Below are 19,198 nucleotides of genomic sequence, written 5' to 3'. Positions count from 1 at the left end.
AATTCCCTCTTTCGGTAATTAAAAATAAAAATAGATCAAACCTAAAAAGCAAGTTAGCAATATTTCAATAAACATCATAACGAAGGTTTATATAAAATAGAGATAAAAACACTCAACACACCTTTTCTTCTCTTAAATTGTTTTGGAAAAAACAAACTGGCATTTACCAGTTAAATATATATATGAAGTTATGATCAACCAATACAAATAACGAAAAAAAAAATCAATTTGCTTTGGGGAAAAGATTACTGAACAAAAAATTATTTTTACAGAACCAAAAAAAAAAAATCACGTAACTTGTGGAAGCAAGGCAGCGCGTCAAAAAAGCACGTGACGTAGCGTATCGGTGGTTATTTCCACGAAAACCCAATAGTTATCTGACGCGTGTACTTTTGGTTTCCTTCCTTCACTCCCTCCTAACAAGACCATCCGAATTTTCAGGTATTGCTAATTACCAATTTACTATTATTATGTTATCTAATCTTCGACGTAATACTGTTTTTTTTTGTATCACCGACATGAGAATGTTGAAAGCGTACCTTTTTTTACTGAAAGAATGTTAGAAGTGTACTCAGAAGTAATAAATACAATTTATCTTTTCTAAAGTTAATAAGATAGTATAACTTCCACATTACATTCTTTTACGAAAAAAGTATCTCCATTTTTTTTGTAAGAAGGTATAACTTTAAGGGAGAGAGGTATAAATTAACTTAGCTTATGCTTTTTACCGTCAAAATTATATAAGAAAGTTAATGAACGTTTTTACTAGATGAACTTAAATTTTTTATAAAGGTTAAATAAAAATGTTAATGGTATTTTGGTAAAATGTCCAAGAGAGATAGCTGTCTGATGACTTGTTCACCAAGTTGGTATCGGCAAGTATAAAAAGGGAAGCTGGTGAGGAAACAAATTTGTTGTTTTTAAGACGCTTTGGGCGGAAAGAGATAGAAAAAGAGAGAGGCTCAAAGGTTTCGTTTCTGCTGCAACACCACTGATTAATTAAGGTAATGCTTAGCTAATGTGTTAATCTAATCTCTTTCAATCTTTACATCATCAATTCATCATTTAGTACTTCGTGCAAGCAAGTCCTATATCAACTAAGATTCACCCATCACCGTGGTAGTACATAGTCATTCAGTCCTTTCTGAAGTTAAATTGGTTAAGATGAAAAGGTGTTAATGGAAAAAATAAGATGAATGAGCTATAAACGAATAGAGTGTGAAAAAATCTATTTTACATATTGTTTTTTGCATATAATAGTAGATATATTTTTATTTGAGCGACATGTTTATGTCATTATTTTCAAATGGTATGATTATAGAAAAGTTATAGATGATTGATGCTATATTCTACCATATTTTAGTCCTTACTCTAACTAGAAAACTTAGCAACATACAGGTTTTGATGCTTTTTAAATTTTACAAAATCATCTGCAGAATTAGTTAATGGATATTTCAGCTGTGGTTACAATACTCAGGCAGCACTGCTTGTTCATTATATTATTCCTCTAATATCTGCGAATGAAGAAGATATGAATCTACATTTCAATTTCTAATTTTTTATATTTTGGTAGAAAATTGGAAATTTTTATCCTAAAAAAAAAAAAAAGTGGAAGCTTGTTGGACAATCTTCCGGAAACGATATCATATCACCATTAATTATGTACAGTTATTTTATCAATTGCTATATTGCTAAAAAGAACATAACCCAAAAAAAGAAGTGAAAATCATATGAACGCAAATAAAGTAGCATAGAAAGTTGTTTTGGCCGACAGTTTCTTCACACAAGTATTTTTATCTCGTGTACTATGGTTTGGTTAGCTTAAATTTTTGATACTCAACCCATTAGCCATTACATGCATTTTACTTAAGCATGGACTATGATTTGAAGCATATCTATTAGTACACACATATATATATCTAGCAAGAGACAAACAGATATGGGGCGGCTTTTTTTTTTGTTCAACACAAATATTGGGCGGCTTACATCCCCTGGCTGCATGGAAATAAAATCTATCTTATTAAAACAGAAACATTCGGTTGGACCTAACATTTATTTTGTAAGTTTTTAAATTAAATACACATTTATACTTTATAGTTAAACATACACTAAGTCACTAATGTTCCTTTCTTTATACTACTATCCATGTTTCCAAACAATATACTTATTTCTTTATACTACTATCAATGTTTCCAAACAATATATTTTTATACTACTATCAATGTTTCCAAATAATACAATAATTAATCTTAGTTGTTTTATATTTTATCATTTTCTCTTTAAAATTTTGTAAAAACGTCATAATTTCATAAATTGCAAAATAGTGTACTTTAAAATTTCGATTTTAAGATTACAAATTATGAAACTATTACAATTTAAATCTAATTAGATTACATATCGGTCGTCCATCAGTTCAATCGGTTAGTCTCGGATTTTAGTGATTTTTTAATATGAATATTTTAAAAACATAAATTGAATTGTCAGATCTCCGGATTAACCGGTATAATCACAATCGGGTTGAATTTAAAAATACTGATTTAAATGCAAAAATATTTTAAATACACACTCTTTAAAAATAACCAAAATATTTGTTAAATTATTAGTGAAATTTTTCGTCGTAAAATATCCCGCGCTTCAAAAGCGCGGGTCAAAATCTAGTATCTATTACAGTAGATTACATCTAGCATATAAATCAAGTCAACACAAAATTAAATGCAAGACTTAACGTGTACGTGCTTAATAATGCACATAACAGTCCGCGTAGGGCCATATATAGTTTAATCATCATAATCCAGATCTTCCTATCGGAAGAACAATTATAGTTAAACTCTATATGCATTATTATATTAGTTAAAACTAACAAGATAATGAGTTAATTATGCATCATGTATCTGTTTGTGACCAAAGCATAACAACTAAAACAGTACGTAACCTTTTGTCAACCATCGCGTAACACACCATACATGATTTACACGTGGTATATAGAAATTGCGTGATATTTACATTACATGTAAACGCATAGGAATGATTGCGTAGGCAAGAAGGCGGCTAAGTAGAGAGAGAGAGAGAGTAAACGTTTGCTTCTCGCATTATACAATGCCCTAATTCTCATCATCATCATGCGTGCAAGCCATTTTTCATTTCCTTTAACGATTCTCATTCTTACTCTCTTCAAGCTTCTTCTTTCTTCTTTCTTAATTATTTTCTCCTTTATTCCCGGAAAATTATCTCTGTTGTTGTTCTCTCTGATAAGCCCGACCAAGTCTATCCTCTTTCTCACTAATCATTTCCCTTACAACTTCTTTCATTAATCTCCCTTTAAAACCAAACCTTTTGTTTCAGTTTACAGATTCTTCAATCTCTCTACGTTCATTTCCATGTTAAAGAACTTTTCTATTCATATTTTCAGATAATTATTTGAGTTCCAAGAGAAAGAAGATGGGAAACCAAACAAGCAAGAAGTCACGTGATACATCGTCTAAGACCACCACAACGACGAGCATGCACTACACAACTGAGCTGAGATCGTACGAGGCTGCTTGTAAAGCAGACACGGAGCTACAGTCTTTCGACACGTGCATGCAGGCACGGACAAGTCACGTGATAAGCACGCTAGCCACGGGTGTTGAGGTTCGAGCGCTCTCGTTCGATTCCCTCAAAGAAGTCACCGAGTGTTTGCTTGAGATGAATCAAGAAGTGGTGAAAGTGATTTTGGATTGTAAGAAAGATATATGGAAGAATCAAGAACTGTTTGAGCTCGTTGAAGATTACTTTGAGAATAGCTTGAAGACTCTTGACTTCTGTGCTGCTTTGGAGAAAGGTTTGAGAAAGGCACGTGATAGTCAGCTTTTGATTCTTGTTGCTCTTCAGCAGTTTGAAGACGAGAGCCTCGCTGAAGGTTTGTTAAACAATTTTCATTTTCTATGGGTCTATAAGAATAAACTAAAATCTTTAAATTTAAAAGTACTGTCTCTGTTCTGTTAGAATATTTTTTTTTTAAAATACTTTGCAGATAGTTATTACAAACGTATTATTTTTTAATTATCAGTTTTCAATAAATTTAAACAAATAATTATTTAATAAATTCAATTTCTTTTGAAAATTTATGATTTTCCACTATTAACTAACAAAAATAATAGAAATACTAAAAAAAATATTTTTTGTGAAAAATATGTTTTTTTAAAATATCTATCATATTATAAACTAGAGAGAATTTTATTCTTTTGTCCTATTATTCTAGTTTTCATTACACATCTGGAACATTGATTTTAGTTGTGGTAATAACTTATCTTTTGTTGGTTTGCAGGTGGGAATGGATTCGAGAAGACACTTGAAGAGCTGAAGAATTTCAAAGAGGCAGAGTCTCCTTTCAATGAAGACTTCTTCAAGCTGTTCCAATCTGTCTACAAACACCAGATGCTGATGCTTGAGAAGCTGCAAAATCGCAAGAACAAGCTTGACAAGAAGCTCAAATCCATCCACACATGGAGAAAACTCTCCAACATCATCTTCGTGGCTACATTCGCCACTGTACTCATCTGCTCAGTCGTGGCTGCGGCCATGGCGGCTCCTCCCGTGGCTGCGGCTCTGGCTGCAGCTACAGCTATACCGCTGGGATCAATGGGGAAATGGGTTGATTCCCTGTGGAAAAACTATGAGAATGCACTCAAGGGACAGAAAGAGGTGATCAGCTCCATGCAGGCAGGGACGTATGTGGCGGTTAAGGACTTGGATAACATCAGGGTTCTGATTGAACGGTTGGAGATTGAGATCAAGGGGATGGTGATGTGTGCGGAGTTCGCTGTGGAGCATGAAGCAGTGAAGATTGGGATTGATGAGATTAAGAAGAAGCTGGAGGTGTTTAAGAAGAATGTGGAGGAGTTGGGGGTTCAAGCTGATTTGTGTAGCAGAGATATCAGAAGGGCAAGGACTGTGATACTGCAGAGGATCATCAAGCATCCCAACCATGCTAGTAGCAGCACCTGAAAACACACAAGCAAACACAAAAGGAACTCGGTTGTTCTCTTCAGCTTGGTGCTGCAAATAATGATATGTTTGAAGACTCTCTATAAAGAATAGTACAGATTCTTTCTTGAGTTTATTCTCAATGTTTAATAACTCAACTGCTGCATTTCTGTATTCTTTGATTATTGAAAACAATGAAAATATAAGTATTCTTTTCACGTTTGGAATATATTATAAATCACAATCTTATATGGAACAAGTTAAAATACTAAGCTACAGAGAGTGTAATGAATCACTTATTTTACAACTGGTTGAGGTCTAATGGATTCTCCATGCACTGTCTCAAAATGGACTCTGCCCTTTTTTTGGAGAAAAGAAAAATTGAACTTTTTTGAAGGTGAATTTTGATGATCTCATTACATTTGTGAGTTGAAACACTGGTTCCAGTCTCGTTCCTTCATCTGAATCTTCTCAGTCATCAGAAGATTGTTCTGTTCTCCTCTGTTTCAAACTAGGATTCTCTTGAGAACTATAATTTAGTGAATCGCTTCTGGCAGCACAGTTGAATGAGGAGGTTTCTTCACAGAAACGTCCCAGAAAAGGAGATTTCATAAACAGCAACGTTACTTTGTTGGACTTGAACTTGCCAGCTGATTTCATGGACCAAAACTGAACTGAAAGCTCAACTCAAATCCTTTTTCTTGTACAAATGATGTCATAGGAGGATAGGTTTGCTTATAAATCTCCTTCAAGATTCAGTAGTAGCTGACTATTTGACTATATATCTCCTTGTTCTAGACTTCTAATACATAGATCTCTTGTACTTACCTCTTGCTGCCATTGAGATGTAAGCTTGCAAGTCAATAAAATGATTTATTAGTCGTTATTTTAATAGATCAGCGTTAACTGGTTCATAATAAATAAGCTATTGTCATTTTTTTCCCATCAATTCAAATTTTGGAAGCAACATAATCAGTCAGAAACGTTTGGATCAAGTAATACAACTTTTGGATATAGATTGGAGTCCCATCATGGGACTAAAAGAGGTTTAACATTGATTCAAGTTTCCATTCTTTGATAAGAACTTATAAGAATCAAAATAGAGGGAACAATTGTTTTTTTACTACTGGAAATAGCAGGTTCACCAAAGTTTTGATCAACATGAGATTTAAGTGATGGATGACTAGTACACTTTGAATTTGAAAACTACTATATCCACACACAAAAAAACTTGTTTAGAAAGAACAAAATAGCGATTTGCTATGTAAAAAGGCACTACAATGGAGATAAGCATAAATAGTTAGCAATTAACAAATAGTGGAAGTATGCCTAAAATCATTTGCCTAATATTATCAAGTGGTTTATAATAGTCTTTTGATATAAATATATTTTTGATCATAATTTGATATTTATATGGATATATATATCAAAGTGTTGTGGCCTTGTGGGACAAGGACAACAAATGCTTGACAATATGGTACATTCATTTAATTATCTTTTAACTAAAGAAGAAGATATTTTTAGGCAGTAAAGCTGTGTGAAATGAGCTATGAGGAGAATCAGGAGATTTAACTTATCTTTAGGCTTGCGTGCCTAATATTCCAATGTATCTACAACCTCAGATGCATTCTACAAAGAATGTTCTCATTCAATGTAACATCGTACATGTATTTAGATATACTTTTCGAAAAATATCATAGAAGCTTCATCTAGTAACAAACACGTGTGAAGCACCCCTCCACATATCACATTATGATCATCAGTCTTGATATTTCGTTTGTGTATATAAGTTTGCATTAATAAGATCATCTAAACAAATCCCTCAAGATGCTCTAGACCCTTCAATTTCCCGTCAAAATCTCTATCCATCTTTTGCCAACCAAAATCTACAAACAAAAACACACATTATCCCTCAACTTTCTTATTCATAGCAACCACAGCCCTAAAATAAAATCTCCCTAAACAAAAAAAGAAGAAGAGAATTTATCATTATTCTATAACCTTCTTTCTTTTAAAAAAAAACATTTGACTTTTGTGACAGATTTGAAGAACGAGATGAGGAATGAAACGGGTGGTACCATGGTCGTTGATCTCCAAGCCGATCCATATACCACAAATCACCATCCCCACGATCTTCGCGACAATGGTCGCAAACCGAGGTCTAAATTCGGTGATGTCTTGAAAACTGACCACGACGGAATATCCTCTCCTGAAGATTCCATCATTAGTGACACCAACCTAACTCACCAGCGGTTTAGCAGCGTTTCATCATCGATCATAAGCATCGGTCCGAACAGCGGAGAAGGTTCACCTTGCGTAATGTCGCCTTGGGCCCGTGTGTCGCCAGCATGGGCTGCAGATTTTAATGATGAAGACAATGCTTTAGAGACTAATGGTCTCATTGGTTCTATTGTACGTGAAGAAGGGCATATATACTCGTTAGCCGCAACTGGTGACCTTCTCTACACGGGCTCGGACTCTAAGAACGTTAGGGTTTGGAAGAACTTGAAGGACTACGCCGGGTTTAAATCGAGTAGTGGACTCATTAAGGCTATTGTGATATGTGGATATCGGGTCTTTACCGGGCATCAGGATGGTAAGATCCGGATATGGAAAATCTCTACAAGAACGCCGGGTAAATACAGACGGGTTGGAACATTGCCTACGTTTAAATCGAGGGTCAAGACCTCCGTGAACCCTAAGTATATCATGGAGGGACGCCGCAATAAAAACTCTAAGAAAACGAAGCATAAGGACGCCGTGTCGAGTCTTAGCATGGACGTGGAGCTTGGTTTGTTGTACTCCAGTTCGTGGGATAGGACGATCAAAGTGTGGAGAATCTCGGACTCGAAATGTTTGGAATGTATACAAGCGCATGATGACGCGATAAACTCGGTGATGTTCGGTTTCGATGACTTGGTGTTCACGGGATCTGCGGATGGTACGGTTAAAGTGTGGAGACGTGAGATGCAAGTCAAAGGAACGAGGCATGAGCTGGATCAAGTTTTGCTCAAGCAAGAAAACGCTGTCACCGCATTGGCCGTGAAACCAAAGTCTTCGATTGTTTATTCCGGTTCGTCAGACGGGTTAGTGAACTATTGGGAGCGTTCGAAGGGTATATTCACCGGTGGTATACTCAAAGGGCACAAATCCGCCGTGTTATGTCTAACTGTAGCGGGGAACTTGTTACTGAGTGGTGCTGCTGACAAGAACATATGTGTCTGGAGGCGAGACCCGTCCGATGGGTCTCATAACTGTGTGTCTGTTTTGACGGGGCACATGGGACCGGTCAAGTGTCTAGCCGTGGAGGAGGAACAAGCTTACCGTAAAGGAGCGAATTCATCTGCAGATACTGAGGGAGACAGGAAGTGGATTATATATAGTGGAAGTTTGGACAAGTCGGTGAAAGTTTGGCGTGTGACGGATAGGATGGGGACGTGGAGGGAGGTGGACGAGCCATCAGCATCTTCAGGGCGGAAGAGTTCTCTGCCTCCGCACGAAGGGAGTAGCGCGTGGGGTTCATGTAATTTGGAATAAAAAGGAGTGGATCGGAGTATAGTGTGATTATGTATAAGAAAATGTTCCATCGTGTCACGACCGGGAAAGAGTGCAATATCATGACCTAGTCAACGAAGAAGTCGTTTGAGCTAAGTCAGCTAATTAGGGAGTCAAAAATCTGGTTGATGGTTTCCACGTAATGAGTTTTACTTATTCTTTTTTCTTTACTCCAAAGAAAATGTTTTCAAAACGAAAGTATACTATTACCTTTTCCCTAAATTTGTTAAATATAAAACAAGACTGAATCAAACATGTGTGTTCTATATCGTGGTTGCAACTTTATACTTTTGAAATTTTGTGAGACGTGGTTTTTATTTTGGTTAGGGTTTATCTTTTCTAAATGTCATTCAGGAAAAGTGGTTTCTTGAGAAGCTATATGCTTTTCTTTTTCTTTTTGCCAACCAGGTCTTGATAACTTAAACATGTCGTAAGAGGCTGTTGGAAAATCTTTCTTTCAGTTTTCTTTTCTCTTTGTGCTTGCTTTTGGAGAACAAATATAAAATGTCACCAAGCAAACCAAGTTCAAGGCATCGGGGAATATCAAAAATAACGTCTCGCTAACATGCTAAAATTCAAACATCAATACCTTTTTCTCACTAAATCATATTAACAATCTGAATATTTTAAAATTAACATGTAAGCAGCTATCACCACGTAATTATATCCACCGAAAGTCGTTGGAATCCGTCAAATTACTAATCAGTGAATTTGCAATTACCATTTAGCCATTTAGACATAATCATTTGATATATATACATCACATAAAGTTTATATCGTGGTTAAAAAATCAAACTACAGCAATTATTGGAAAACAAAACATAATTCATAATTATGAAACTAATAATTTCCTACTCAATCAATCACTCAACTAAACCAAAACACAATTCCACACCCAAATCATTCATATTGTAATTAATAAAGATCCGGTTTCCTAAGAACCGCGCAATTCCGGTTATATTCGAACATGATGGTTGTTAGAAACTAATCCGGTTTTACGAAAGTACCCTCTCTTTGACCCTTTCGCTCCATCATTTTCAACTCCAAACCCGCGTTGATTCCCGGAAAGTAACATTCAACTTCCTTTTTTTTTTTCTTTTCATACAAAGAAAATAAAGACAGTAGAGAATTTGCTCAAAGAAAAAAAAACAAGACAGTAGAGAAAGTCTTCATCTTTTGTCTCTTACTAGTTAGAGAGAGAGAGAGAGAGAAGACGATCCAAACCATCTCTCTTCTTTTTGTTCTTCACTCCTGCAACTTTCCATCAAAAAGATCGGAACTTTGTCCCTTTCTTTTAAGCTAAAAAGGAGCTTTTATGCAATCAATTCGATTATCTTTCTTCTTCCTCACGCGATTTGGGTCTTTTTATTACCTTAATTCTCTGTGAATTCAATAGTTTCCCGTTTAGGAAAGTTCAGAATTAGGTTTTTTCTGGTTGTTGTGTTTGTGCTGAATTTGGTAAGAAGATGGCTGCTATTGTAAGAAAGGTTTCACCTTTACCACTACCAACAATCCCTAAAAGAGATTATGATGATGAGTTTGGTTATATTTTCAGACTGATATTTCATTCGCCGACGAGTACACAGGTCCTTGTATCGCTAACGTGCCGCGAGCTAACCCTCTCGAAGTCGATGAGATTCCCACAGCTCATCCCGTTTCGTCTGTTTCGTTGTCTAGTGGTCTCTCTCACATCCCTGTGGTCCAACCACTCGTTAGTAGAGTTACCAAGAAACCACCTGAAGCTAGTCCTAGCGTGGTTTTGAGACCCCATCATGTGGTTTCTGGCTCTTCTTCATCATCAGCGGAAGATGATTTACCATTATCACCATCACCATCATCATCATCATCATCATCTGGAGAAGTAAGAGAGGATAATACACTAGATGTTGCAAATGCAAACCGTGTGAGATTCCTTGTACCGAGCCAAGGCAGCGAATGTGACGAAAGCTCTTACCTTTCTGATGAGGAGAGTGTAGCTACTGCGACCCCTAGAGCCGAGAGGAAAGGCAAAAAAGGGTCGTGTTACCGTTGCCTGACGGGGAACAGGTTTACGGAGAAGGAACTCTGCATCGTCTGCGACGCAAAGTACTGTTCCAACTGCGTGAGGAGAGCGATGGGTGCGATGCCTGAAGGGAGAAAGTGCGTGGCTTGCATCGGTCACAGAGTCTCTGAGTCCAACAGAAAGAGTCTCGGAAAGTGTTCGAGAATGCTGAAGCGGGTTCTCACTGATTCGGAGCTTCAGAAGGTTATGCATGATGAGGTCACCTGCAAGGCGAATCAGTTGTATGCACGGCTTGTCTCTGTCAATGGTAGGCCGTTGAGTGAAGAAGAGCTTGAGAGGTTGCAGACTTGTCCGAATCCACCTAAGAAGCTTAAACCTGGAGACTATTGGTATGATAAGCTTTCTGGGTATTGGGGAAAGGTAGGAGAGAAGCCTTGCCAGATTATAAGTCATAACATGAACATAGGAGGTGCCATCATGGAGCATGCAAGCAATGGTGACACTGAGATTTTCATTAATAACCGGGAAATAACCAAGACAGAGCTCATGATGCTCAAGGTACCTTAAAGAGTTTTAGTGTTATTGTTCGTTTTCCTCTGATTTGTAATGTGTTAATAATGACTTAACCCTCTTTGCTTTGAGATTGTAGATGGTAGGGGTGCAATGTGAAGGAAAGCCTCATTTTTGGGTTGATGCAGATGGAGCTTACCAAGAAGAAGGTCAGAACCGTGTCATAGGAAACATTTGGAATAAGGTATTAGACTTTCCCCAGCACAATGGCTTGCTTGCTTCGGTTAATATATATAAATACGGGTTTAAGGGATTGTAAATGATGATTCATTTGTTTCTTTGTTTTCTTCATTAACAGAAAAGAGCTAGGCTTGCTTGTGCTGTGCTCTCTCTACCATTTCATTCAACAACTTTGTCTGCAGTAGAACCAACTGATGAACCCATCTATAACCCGAAAATGCTTAACAAGCTTCTTCTCATCGGTAACGAGAAATGCGGCGCCACTACCATTTACAAACAAGTGAGCTTATTCATCTTTAACCACCCCCACATATATGTAGTAGAGAATCTTGGTAATTGACTTCTTTTTTTGTTTTCAGGCAAGGTCTCTCTACGAAGTCCCGTTCACTGCAGACGAGCGTGAAAGAATCAAGTTCATAATCCAAACTAACCTCTACGCTTATCTCGCAACGGTTCTCGAGGCACATACGAAGAAGAAATGAACACGGAAGGTGAGACCAGCTCAATGAGTCCGAGACTTAAACATTTTTCAGATTGGCTTCTGAAAGAAAAGGAAGAAGGAAACCTGAAGATCTTTCCAGCGTCAAGCCGAGAGAACGCTCAGACCGTTGCGGATCTATGGAGAGTACCAGCCATTCAAGCTACTTACAAAAGGATTCGAGATACACTTCCTAGAAACGCTGTTTATTTTCTTGGAAGAGTAAGATGCTTTCTTTTGTTCTGTAACCTAAACTTGTTTAGAGGACTAAACCTGTTTCTCTACTTATGCTCAGATTCTTGAGATCTCGAGATCAGAATACGATCCTTCTGATATGGACATATTGAAAGCGGAGGGACTCTCTTCTATGGATGGACTTTCTTGTGTGGATTTCTCCTTCCCATCAACCACTCAAGAAGGCTCTCTTGAGGATGATTATCGCCACGATCCACACATGAAGTTAGTTCTAATCTCTTTTCCTTGTTCTTGTGTAAACCATTGGGACTTACTCTCTCTCTCTTTCAGGTACCAACTCATCCGGTTACATCACAGAAGCCTTGGAGAAAACTGGAAATGGCTGGAAATGTTTGAAGACGCTGACTTGGTGATATTCTGCGTCTCGCTAACAGACTACGGAGAGTACATAGAAGATGTTGACGGTGTTCTCGTGAACAAGATGATTGCAAACAAGCAGCTCTTCGAGAGCATGGTGACTCACCCGTCCCTAGCTAACAAAAGGTTCCTCCTGCTTCTGACCAAATTCGATCTCCTGGAAGAGAAAATCGAGGAGGTTCCTCTGAGAACATGCGAGTGGTTCGAAGACTTCAACCCGTTGATCAGCCAGAACCAGACGAGCAGACACAACCCTCCCATGGCTCAGCGTGCTTTCCACTACATAGGGTTCCAGTTCAAGAGGCTGTACGACTCGCTTTCGATGCGTAGGAGGAGCTTCAAGCCTAAGCTGTTTGTTTCTCAAGTGAGCTTGGAGAGTGACTCTGTGGACAATGCGCTGAGGTATGGTAGAGAGATTCTCAAGTGGCATGTTGAAGAAGGTTCTGTTTTCCAAGAGACATCCACTACTAGCTTCGAGGCCAGCTTATCCTCTTGATTCTTCCAAATTTTTAATTTTTAATTTATATTCTTGTATGTAATATGTTTGTATGATGTGTGTGTGCTATAGTTTAATCTTCACGAGTAGGAGAAGAAACATACATGTCATTTGATTTGCCTGAGAGGAGGAATAAAGTGATTACAGTTGGACATTCAGTCTTAAAAATGTGAATATTCAATCATATCTCCAACTTGCTTATCAAATTATGGGGTAATATGATAAATGTATAAAATGTATTAGAAGATGAAAATGGTGGATCTTGTATCATGATGCTTCATCAATCCACTATAAAAACAAAAATATCTAGAAATCAATCAAAGATATCATTTGATTAGAAGCTGAGACATTCTTAAAATGGTAAGTCTTCTGACATAGTTCATAAACATATGTAAAAGAATCGATATAAATTATGCTAAAAAGGCATACATCCTAGGCATGCGGCTACTTATTAGTACAGAACAGCATAAAAGTTGGATTTGAAATTAAAAATAAAACAGAGAGAAGAGATAAAAGTAGATAGTATGGCTGGGTAACTTGGGTAGAATCTGTACGAACGAAAACAAATTTGGAAAGTTTATTTCTTTGACAAAACTAAGAAAAGACACGACACAAATCTCACCAACATATCTCAATAAATGCATAAGAAAGTGAAGCCAACTAAGTCCCTAACTAAACTAACTTATCTGGTTAAAGCAAAAAGGAAAAAAAGGAAAAAAGATGGAAGTACAGTTTGATTGTAACGTTATCAACTGATGAAAAGAGTTACACACAAGTACTTTCCGTTGACCGTAATTTATCAAGACCTATGGGTCTCTCTTGAAAATTGTTTAGGTGTTCTTTCTCTCTCTCACTCTCTGTTCCTATTTATCTTTCAGTCTCATACCTTACCCTCTAGCAATGGCTGCAGATGATACTCCTCCGCGTTTCTTTAAGGTTTTCATCTCCCATCACAGCTCAGATTCCATGGTAATATCCTCTCTCTACTGTTGTAGCTTTAGTATTGTTTTGGTTTCTTTGACTGCAACTACTTTGGAATATTGATCTTCCCTACTTTGAAGCTTCTCTGTATACATTACTTCTTTTATCTTCCTATGGGTTCTCTCTCTGTTTCTTTCCCTTTGCTTTCCTCTGTTTTGAGCTGTAAAGTTGTCACACTTTTACTTTTGGTGGGAAAGTAAAAAATGTTATGTTTACATAGAAATCAGTTTTATTCATGGACTTTGACACTAAGGAGTAGAGATGCTTGAATATGATAGTTTTACTCAGATTTTACTAAACACTTTGTCTTTAGCTGATTCCCATTTCCTACAACGATGAACTTCCAAGAACTTTGCCCAAAACAGCCATTCTCCAAGGAACTGGTGGGTGCGTTTGGAAAGTTGAGATGAAGAGGAAGAGAGATGAGGTGTATTTTGGAAAAGGATGGAACAAATTTGTTACAGACAATTCTCTTACCGACGGAGACTTTCTGACCTTTGTGTATAATGGAGACAACGTTTTCGAGGTCAGCATCTATGCTCTTGGTGGATGTAAGGAGATTAGAGCAGTCACTGAAGTTGAGGATGTCAAAGAAGACAGTGTTGTGTCTCTAAGCAGCGAAGACACAGATACTAGTTCTGAATCCGATATGGCCAATACAATCGACAAGAACAAAGGTTTAGGTTTAACACATTGTTTAGCTTTGTTTTCATCCCTTAGCCGTTGTATACTTGTGTTTATTATCTTGTGATTTTTTTCCAGGGAAGTCTCAAGTGGTAGGAGTTGAGGACGAGTCTGAAGACGAAGAAGACAGTGATTATAAAGAAGACAGTACTGACAGTGATTATGAAGACAGTGACAGTGATTATAGTGAAGCTTCTAATGACTTGTATGCATTTAATGAGAGTTCTAAATCTGTGGCACTGCCAAAGAAGAAGAGGGAGAGAGGTAACTCTAGCTAGACTTAACTCTAGTATTAGTCATTAGTTCATGTGATGCTTATATACAAATGTTTCACTAGCGGTCAAGAAGATCAAAGACCCGGAGAAATATTTGGTTGATCCAAATAATGTGTTCTTTGAGACAAGCGTGAAGAATAGGCCATATGAGCTGGTAAGAACCGCAATATATATATAGACATTTTAAAACTTGAATTTGGCTTAATTTGATGTATTTGTTTGCTTTGTGACTACAGTTGGTTAAAGGACAACTAGTGAAAGACTATGACTTAAAGTTTGAAAAAATGGTTTACTACATTGACCATCACAAGGACGGAAAGCTACAAGCGAAAGCAACACAGTGGTCGGATCATCGCGTGTGTATCATGAAATGGAACCACATATGCAAGAGGAACAAGTTGAAGAAAGGAGATGGCATATTGTGTGAACTTAAGCGCAGACAGGGTGTGGTTTACGCCGTTATCATCCATATCGTTCGGGAAAAGGATTTGTAAACAGATTGAGTACTTGGAGGAGAACTTGCAGGTCGATTACATGAGCTTGTCTTTTAATTTTATGTTATGTTTTGAGTGTAGTAGCTCACTGATAGCCTATCAGAAATTTTTATATTTTCATTTTCTAGTAACGTATGCAACCTTGAACTCGTGGACTATTTTCTCCATCGTTTTTAATGCTTATAATGTTTCCTGAACTTCAAGATATAATCTTGACTTAGTTTTGAGTTACATATTTCAGTTTTTCAATTGTCGTTTATAAGTTTTTTTGTTTTGTTTTAAAGTTAAGTTTTCAAAAGATTTCTGTTGAGATCTTAGTTTATAGAGGTCTTCTTTTTGTTGAAAAGGAAAAACAGATTGAATTCTCCCTTCTTTAATTACACTACTTACATGGACTCGATTCACATGAACTTCCTTTATATTACATGGACTCGATCTACAAAAACTTCCTTTATAAATAATTAATTAGTAGTGACAAAAAAAAAAAATAATAATAATTAATTAGGACTGATGAATTATTCCATAGGCAATGAAAATAAACATTAGAAAAAGTAGCTCTGACATTTATCATTTAAATATCAATGTTTAGTACTAATCCACAGAATCTATAACTGGTTAGTGTACGGAGATAAAAAAAAAGTTAGTGCATGGAGAAAAAAAGAGAAGCTAAAGTGAAAAAGTAATGACGCGGCGAGATTATGAAGGAAAACGTTAGTCAGCGCAAAAAAACGTGTTATAATCAGTTTTGCACGTGAAGAACGTGCCTCTCTCTGCCTTTGGTAGCCTTTGGTAGCTATAATGCCTTTACTTCTCATTTTTTGTATCGCAGCCATGCTGCCGTCCGAAGTCTATCACATACAATTAGCAAAAAAATGTTTTACACTAAAGGTATATTTAGACGGTAATATATTTTTTTTTTGACAGTAATATTTGTTCATAGTTCATACTACTTTATCAAAAGGCCAGAACTCCTCTTTGCCTCTATGATATTCAGTAGAGTCATCAGTCATGTGCTGTACTTGTTTATAACTGGCTATGACTATGAGAAAAAAACTGGCTATGTGACTATGAGAGACAAAGTCAAAGACCAAAAAGATAAAAAGAATAATCAAAGGTCAGCGTGAAAAGAGTCAAGAAAGGGAAGACGTGGTGTGGTGGATCAATACTGTGATAGAGTGACGTAAGAGCTTACTGATCCACATGCCAGCTCAGCATCATGATATGCCCTTCAGTACAAATCATTGAAAATTTGACCCCAGAAACAGTCAAACCTTGGCTTTCATTCACTAACTTTAACAAGTTGGCTCATTTTCCGTCCATTTCATTTCATATTTTTCTTTAAAAAGAAAACAAAGGAAGAAGTTATCCAAAGAAATGTCATTTTGTCTCATGCTAGTTGAATTTCTTATAGCCTTATTCCGTAAAAGGCTTATATAGTGTACATGTGAAAAATTATTAATGAAAAAATTATTATCCGGTGTTCTCTTGCAAAAATATGCTAATTGTTATAGTTAGAACCGTAAACCTACAAACATAAATGTTTTCAGTGTGATCTTTCCCAAAAAACTCTAAAATAATTGTTTGCAATATGATTTTTCTTATTTATGTTAATAAAATTCTTAACATTTTATATACATAACTGACTAGTACTGTAAATCAACTATACTAATTGGAACTTAAAATGGGAATAGTGTACTACAATGATTTGAAGTGAGGGACAATGAATGCACATGCCAAAGAGTGGTGGGGATGTGTAAATCTTTAAAACAGTTCAATTTTTTAATGTTGCAAAGCCTATGTATATACAAAAGACACGACTGTAGGTTTTATAGATATTTAACTCATATTCAATTGATGATAATATATGAATTTATTTTATGTATAATTTTAGACTACATCTTATAATATAGATTTTTCAACATGTTGTTAGATGATGACTCTTATGATATATCTCGAATCTAATTACATTTTAGAATTGGCAATATTGTACCTGGATCAAACATGGCTACAATATACTATGTTAGGTTTGATACTTTTTATTCAGAATCAGTAAAGTAATTAGTACTAACTCATGTTCTTATGTATAATAATTTAGCTTTCATCTCATTATTTGATACTGCAAAGTGATAAATAACGTTGAATTCAGTGGCGGAATAACCTTGGAGAGAGGGTGGTCAATTAATCCATGTGAAATCTATAGGCTATAAGGCTATAAATATCAGTTTGTAGGTGTATTTACAATATTGTTGCCGTGGTGAATTGGTTATAATACCTCTTTCTGACCCACATATTATGGATTAAACTCTCACAAATGTATTTTTTTATCTATCGTAACTGAATTATGACCCCCATGGAACTTAGGTCTAGCTCTGCCACTGGTTGTATCATCAAGGTTATATGAAAGAAGTTCAAAAACTCACTACACTGTTTTTATGTGTGCTACTAAAGTTAACAGGTTTCCTTTTTCTAATTTATTCAAGAGCCTCAAACTTACCGTAGTTCATGTCGACCACAATATTATTGTAATGTTACACATGCCTATTGGCATAACCCTTCGTTGGATTGATTCGACGTACTACAACTCAAAGTATCAAAAAGGACAAAAGGTAGAAAGATGCGCAATTGAGTTTTGAGACGATGGATCTAGTCATTTAGAAAGACAAAATTGATCCCTACAAGGGATAAATGTGTAGATAATATAGATAATTGGCCAAATAGAAGGCGAAATAATAAGTTAAAAAATGTGCACGTAAGTTATTCTGAGCCAATCAATTGCGTACCTAAGATACTTATATGATTATATCCCATTAAACATGTTTTAAATTTAAATGTCGACAGTGTGAAAACGAACATAACGCTATGATGATAATAATTAATTAACAAATACACAAAAGCAGTTCACTTCTTAAAAAGCGTCACATTTGTTGATAACAATCCAATACTATATTTTAGCATATGCTATATAACCCAACTCCAAAAATAAACTAAAAAATATAATAACATTCTCGATATCAAAAAAATATTTGAGAAAAGAAACGCACGTGTTACCAAGAAACAGAAAAAAAAAACAAATCACTAAAACGACCCCGTGTTTGAAGAGCGTGCCGCCAGCTGGCAGCTGAACAAGCCACAAACATTTGAAAACACGGAACCGTATAAATAAGAGTCTTCTTTCCACTTTCAGTTTCTTCAGACACAACAGAAAACAAAAACAAATAATCTTCAGGTGCTTCAACGCTTATCCACAATGCATTACCCTAACAACAGATCTGATTTCGTCGGAGCTCCAGCTTCTGATCACGAGTCGACCCGGAACAGGTATCAGCAAAAGGAGCAGTTGTCATCGGAGCAAGAGCTCTCGGTTATAGTCTCCGCCTTGCAACACGTTCTCTCGGGAGGAACAGAAGCGACGCCGAATCAGGGATTCTCTAGCAATAGCACAGTGATAAGCGCGGGGATGCCTCGGTCCGTTTCAGACACGTGCCAAGTGTGCAGGATCGATGGTTGTTTAGGCTGTAACTACTTTTTCGCGCCAACTCAGAAAATTGAAAAGAAACAAGTAGTAGAAGAAGGGGTTACTAGTAATAGTAGTCGAAGAGAGAGCTCGGTGGCGGCAGCCACGGGGAAGAAAGCGGAAGGCGGGAAAGTAAGGAAGAGGAAGAACAAGAAGAATGGATACAGAGGAGTGAGGCAGAGACCTTGGGGGAAATTCGCAGCTGAGATCAGAGATCCCAAGAGAGCGACACGTGTCTGGCTAGGCACTTTTGAAACAGCAGAGGATGCCGCTAGAGCCTATGATAGAGCAGCTATTGGATTCCGTGGGCCAAGGGCTAAACTAAACTTTTCCTTTCTCGATTACACTTCAACTACTACTACTGCTTCCTCTGTTCCTGCTGAAGATGTAGG

The 19,198-nt window shown here is 36.7% G+C and overlaps 4 protein-coding genes and 1 pseudogene across 5 annotated transcripts in view; all 5 read left to right on the top strand.

The window, feature by feature from the left end:
- The first annotated feature begins 883 nt into the window (after positions 1-883).
- On the top strand, positions 884-5,183 carry LOC108851421 (UPF0496 protein At4g34320). Of its 2 annotated transcripts, XM_018624849.2 has the most exons (3): positions 884-1,004; positions 3,410-3,898; positions 4,307-5,183. In XM_018624849.2, exons 2-3 carry the CDS (start codon positions 3,439-3,441, stop codon positions 4,984-4,986), a joined length of 1,140 nt encoding a protein of 379 aa, XP_018480351.2. In that variant the 5' UTR covers positions 884-1,004; positions 3,410-3,438; the 3' UTR covers positions 4,987-5,183. The 2 variants fall into 2 exon arrangements, with proteins under 2 accessions (XP_018480351.2, XP_018480350.2); XM_018624848.2 differs by lacking the exon at positions 884-1,004 and having other exon boundaries at positions 3,050-3,898.
- Positions 5,184-6,803: 1,620 nt separating this feature from the next.
- On the top strand, positions 6,804-8,825 carry LOC108851418 (protein JINGUBANG-like). Its single transcript, XM_018624845.2, has one exon. It carries the CDS (start codon positions 7,021-7,023, stop codon positions 8,500-8,502), a length of 1,482 nt encoding a protein of 493 aa, XP_018480347.2. The 5' UTR covers positions 6,804-7,020; the 3' UTR covers positions 8,503-8,825.
- An 821-nt stretch (positions 8,826-9,646) lies between these two features.
- On the top strand, positions 9,647-13,016 carry LOC108851412 (extra-large guanine nucleotide-binding protein 2-like; annotated as a pseudogene).
- A 651-nt stretch (positions 13,017-13,667) lies between these two features.
- On the top strand, positions 13,668-15,505 carry LOC108851425 (B3 domain-containing protein At4g34400). The gene is made up of 5 exons (XM_018624855.2): positions 13,668-13,827; positions 14,153-14,516; positions 14,602-14,787; positions 14,861-14,952; positions 15,035-15,505. The coding sequence occupies exons 1-5, from the start codon at positions 13,759-13,761 to the stop codon at positions 15,290-15,292; spliced, it is 969 nt and encodes a 322-aa protein (XP_018480357.1). The 5' UTR covers positions 13,668-13,758; the 3' UTR covers positions 15,293-15,505.
- Positions 15,506-18,469: 2,964 nt separating this feature from the next.
- The window catches only part of LOC108851426 (ethylene-responsive transcription factor ERF109), a gene marked incomplete at its 3' end in the record, with an annotated part of 962 nt that continues 233 nt past the window's right edge, over positions 18,470-19,198 (top strand). The window contains exon 1 of the mRNA XM_057010005.1: positions 18,470-19,195. Within this exon, the coding sequence (XP_056865985.1) occupies positions 18,540-19,195 (656 nt within the window). The remainder of the gene's footprint in view (positions 19,196-19,198) is intronic.

Source organism: Raphanus sativus, chromosome 4 (genome assembly GCF_000801105.2).
Source record: "Raphanus sativus cultivar WK10039 chromosome 4, ASM80110v3, whole genome shotgun sequence".
Taxonomy (NCBI): Eukaryota; Viridiplantae; Streptophyta; class Magnoliopsida; order Brassicales; family Brassicaceae; genus Raphanus; species Raphanus sativus.
Note: the sequence above shows the minus strand (reverse complement) of the source record. Positions and strands in the feature narration are given on the sequence as shown.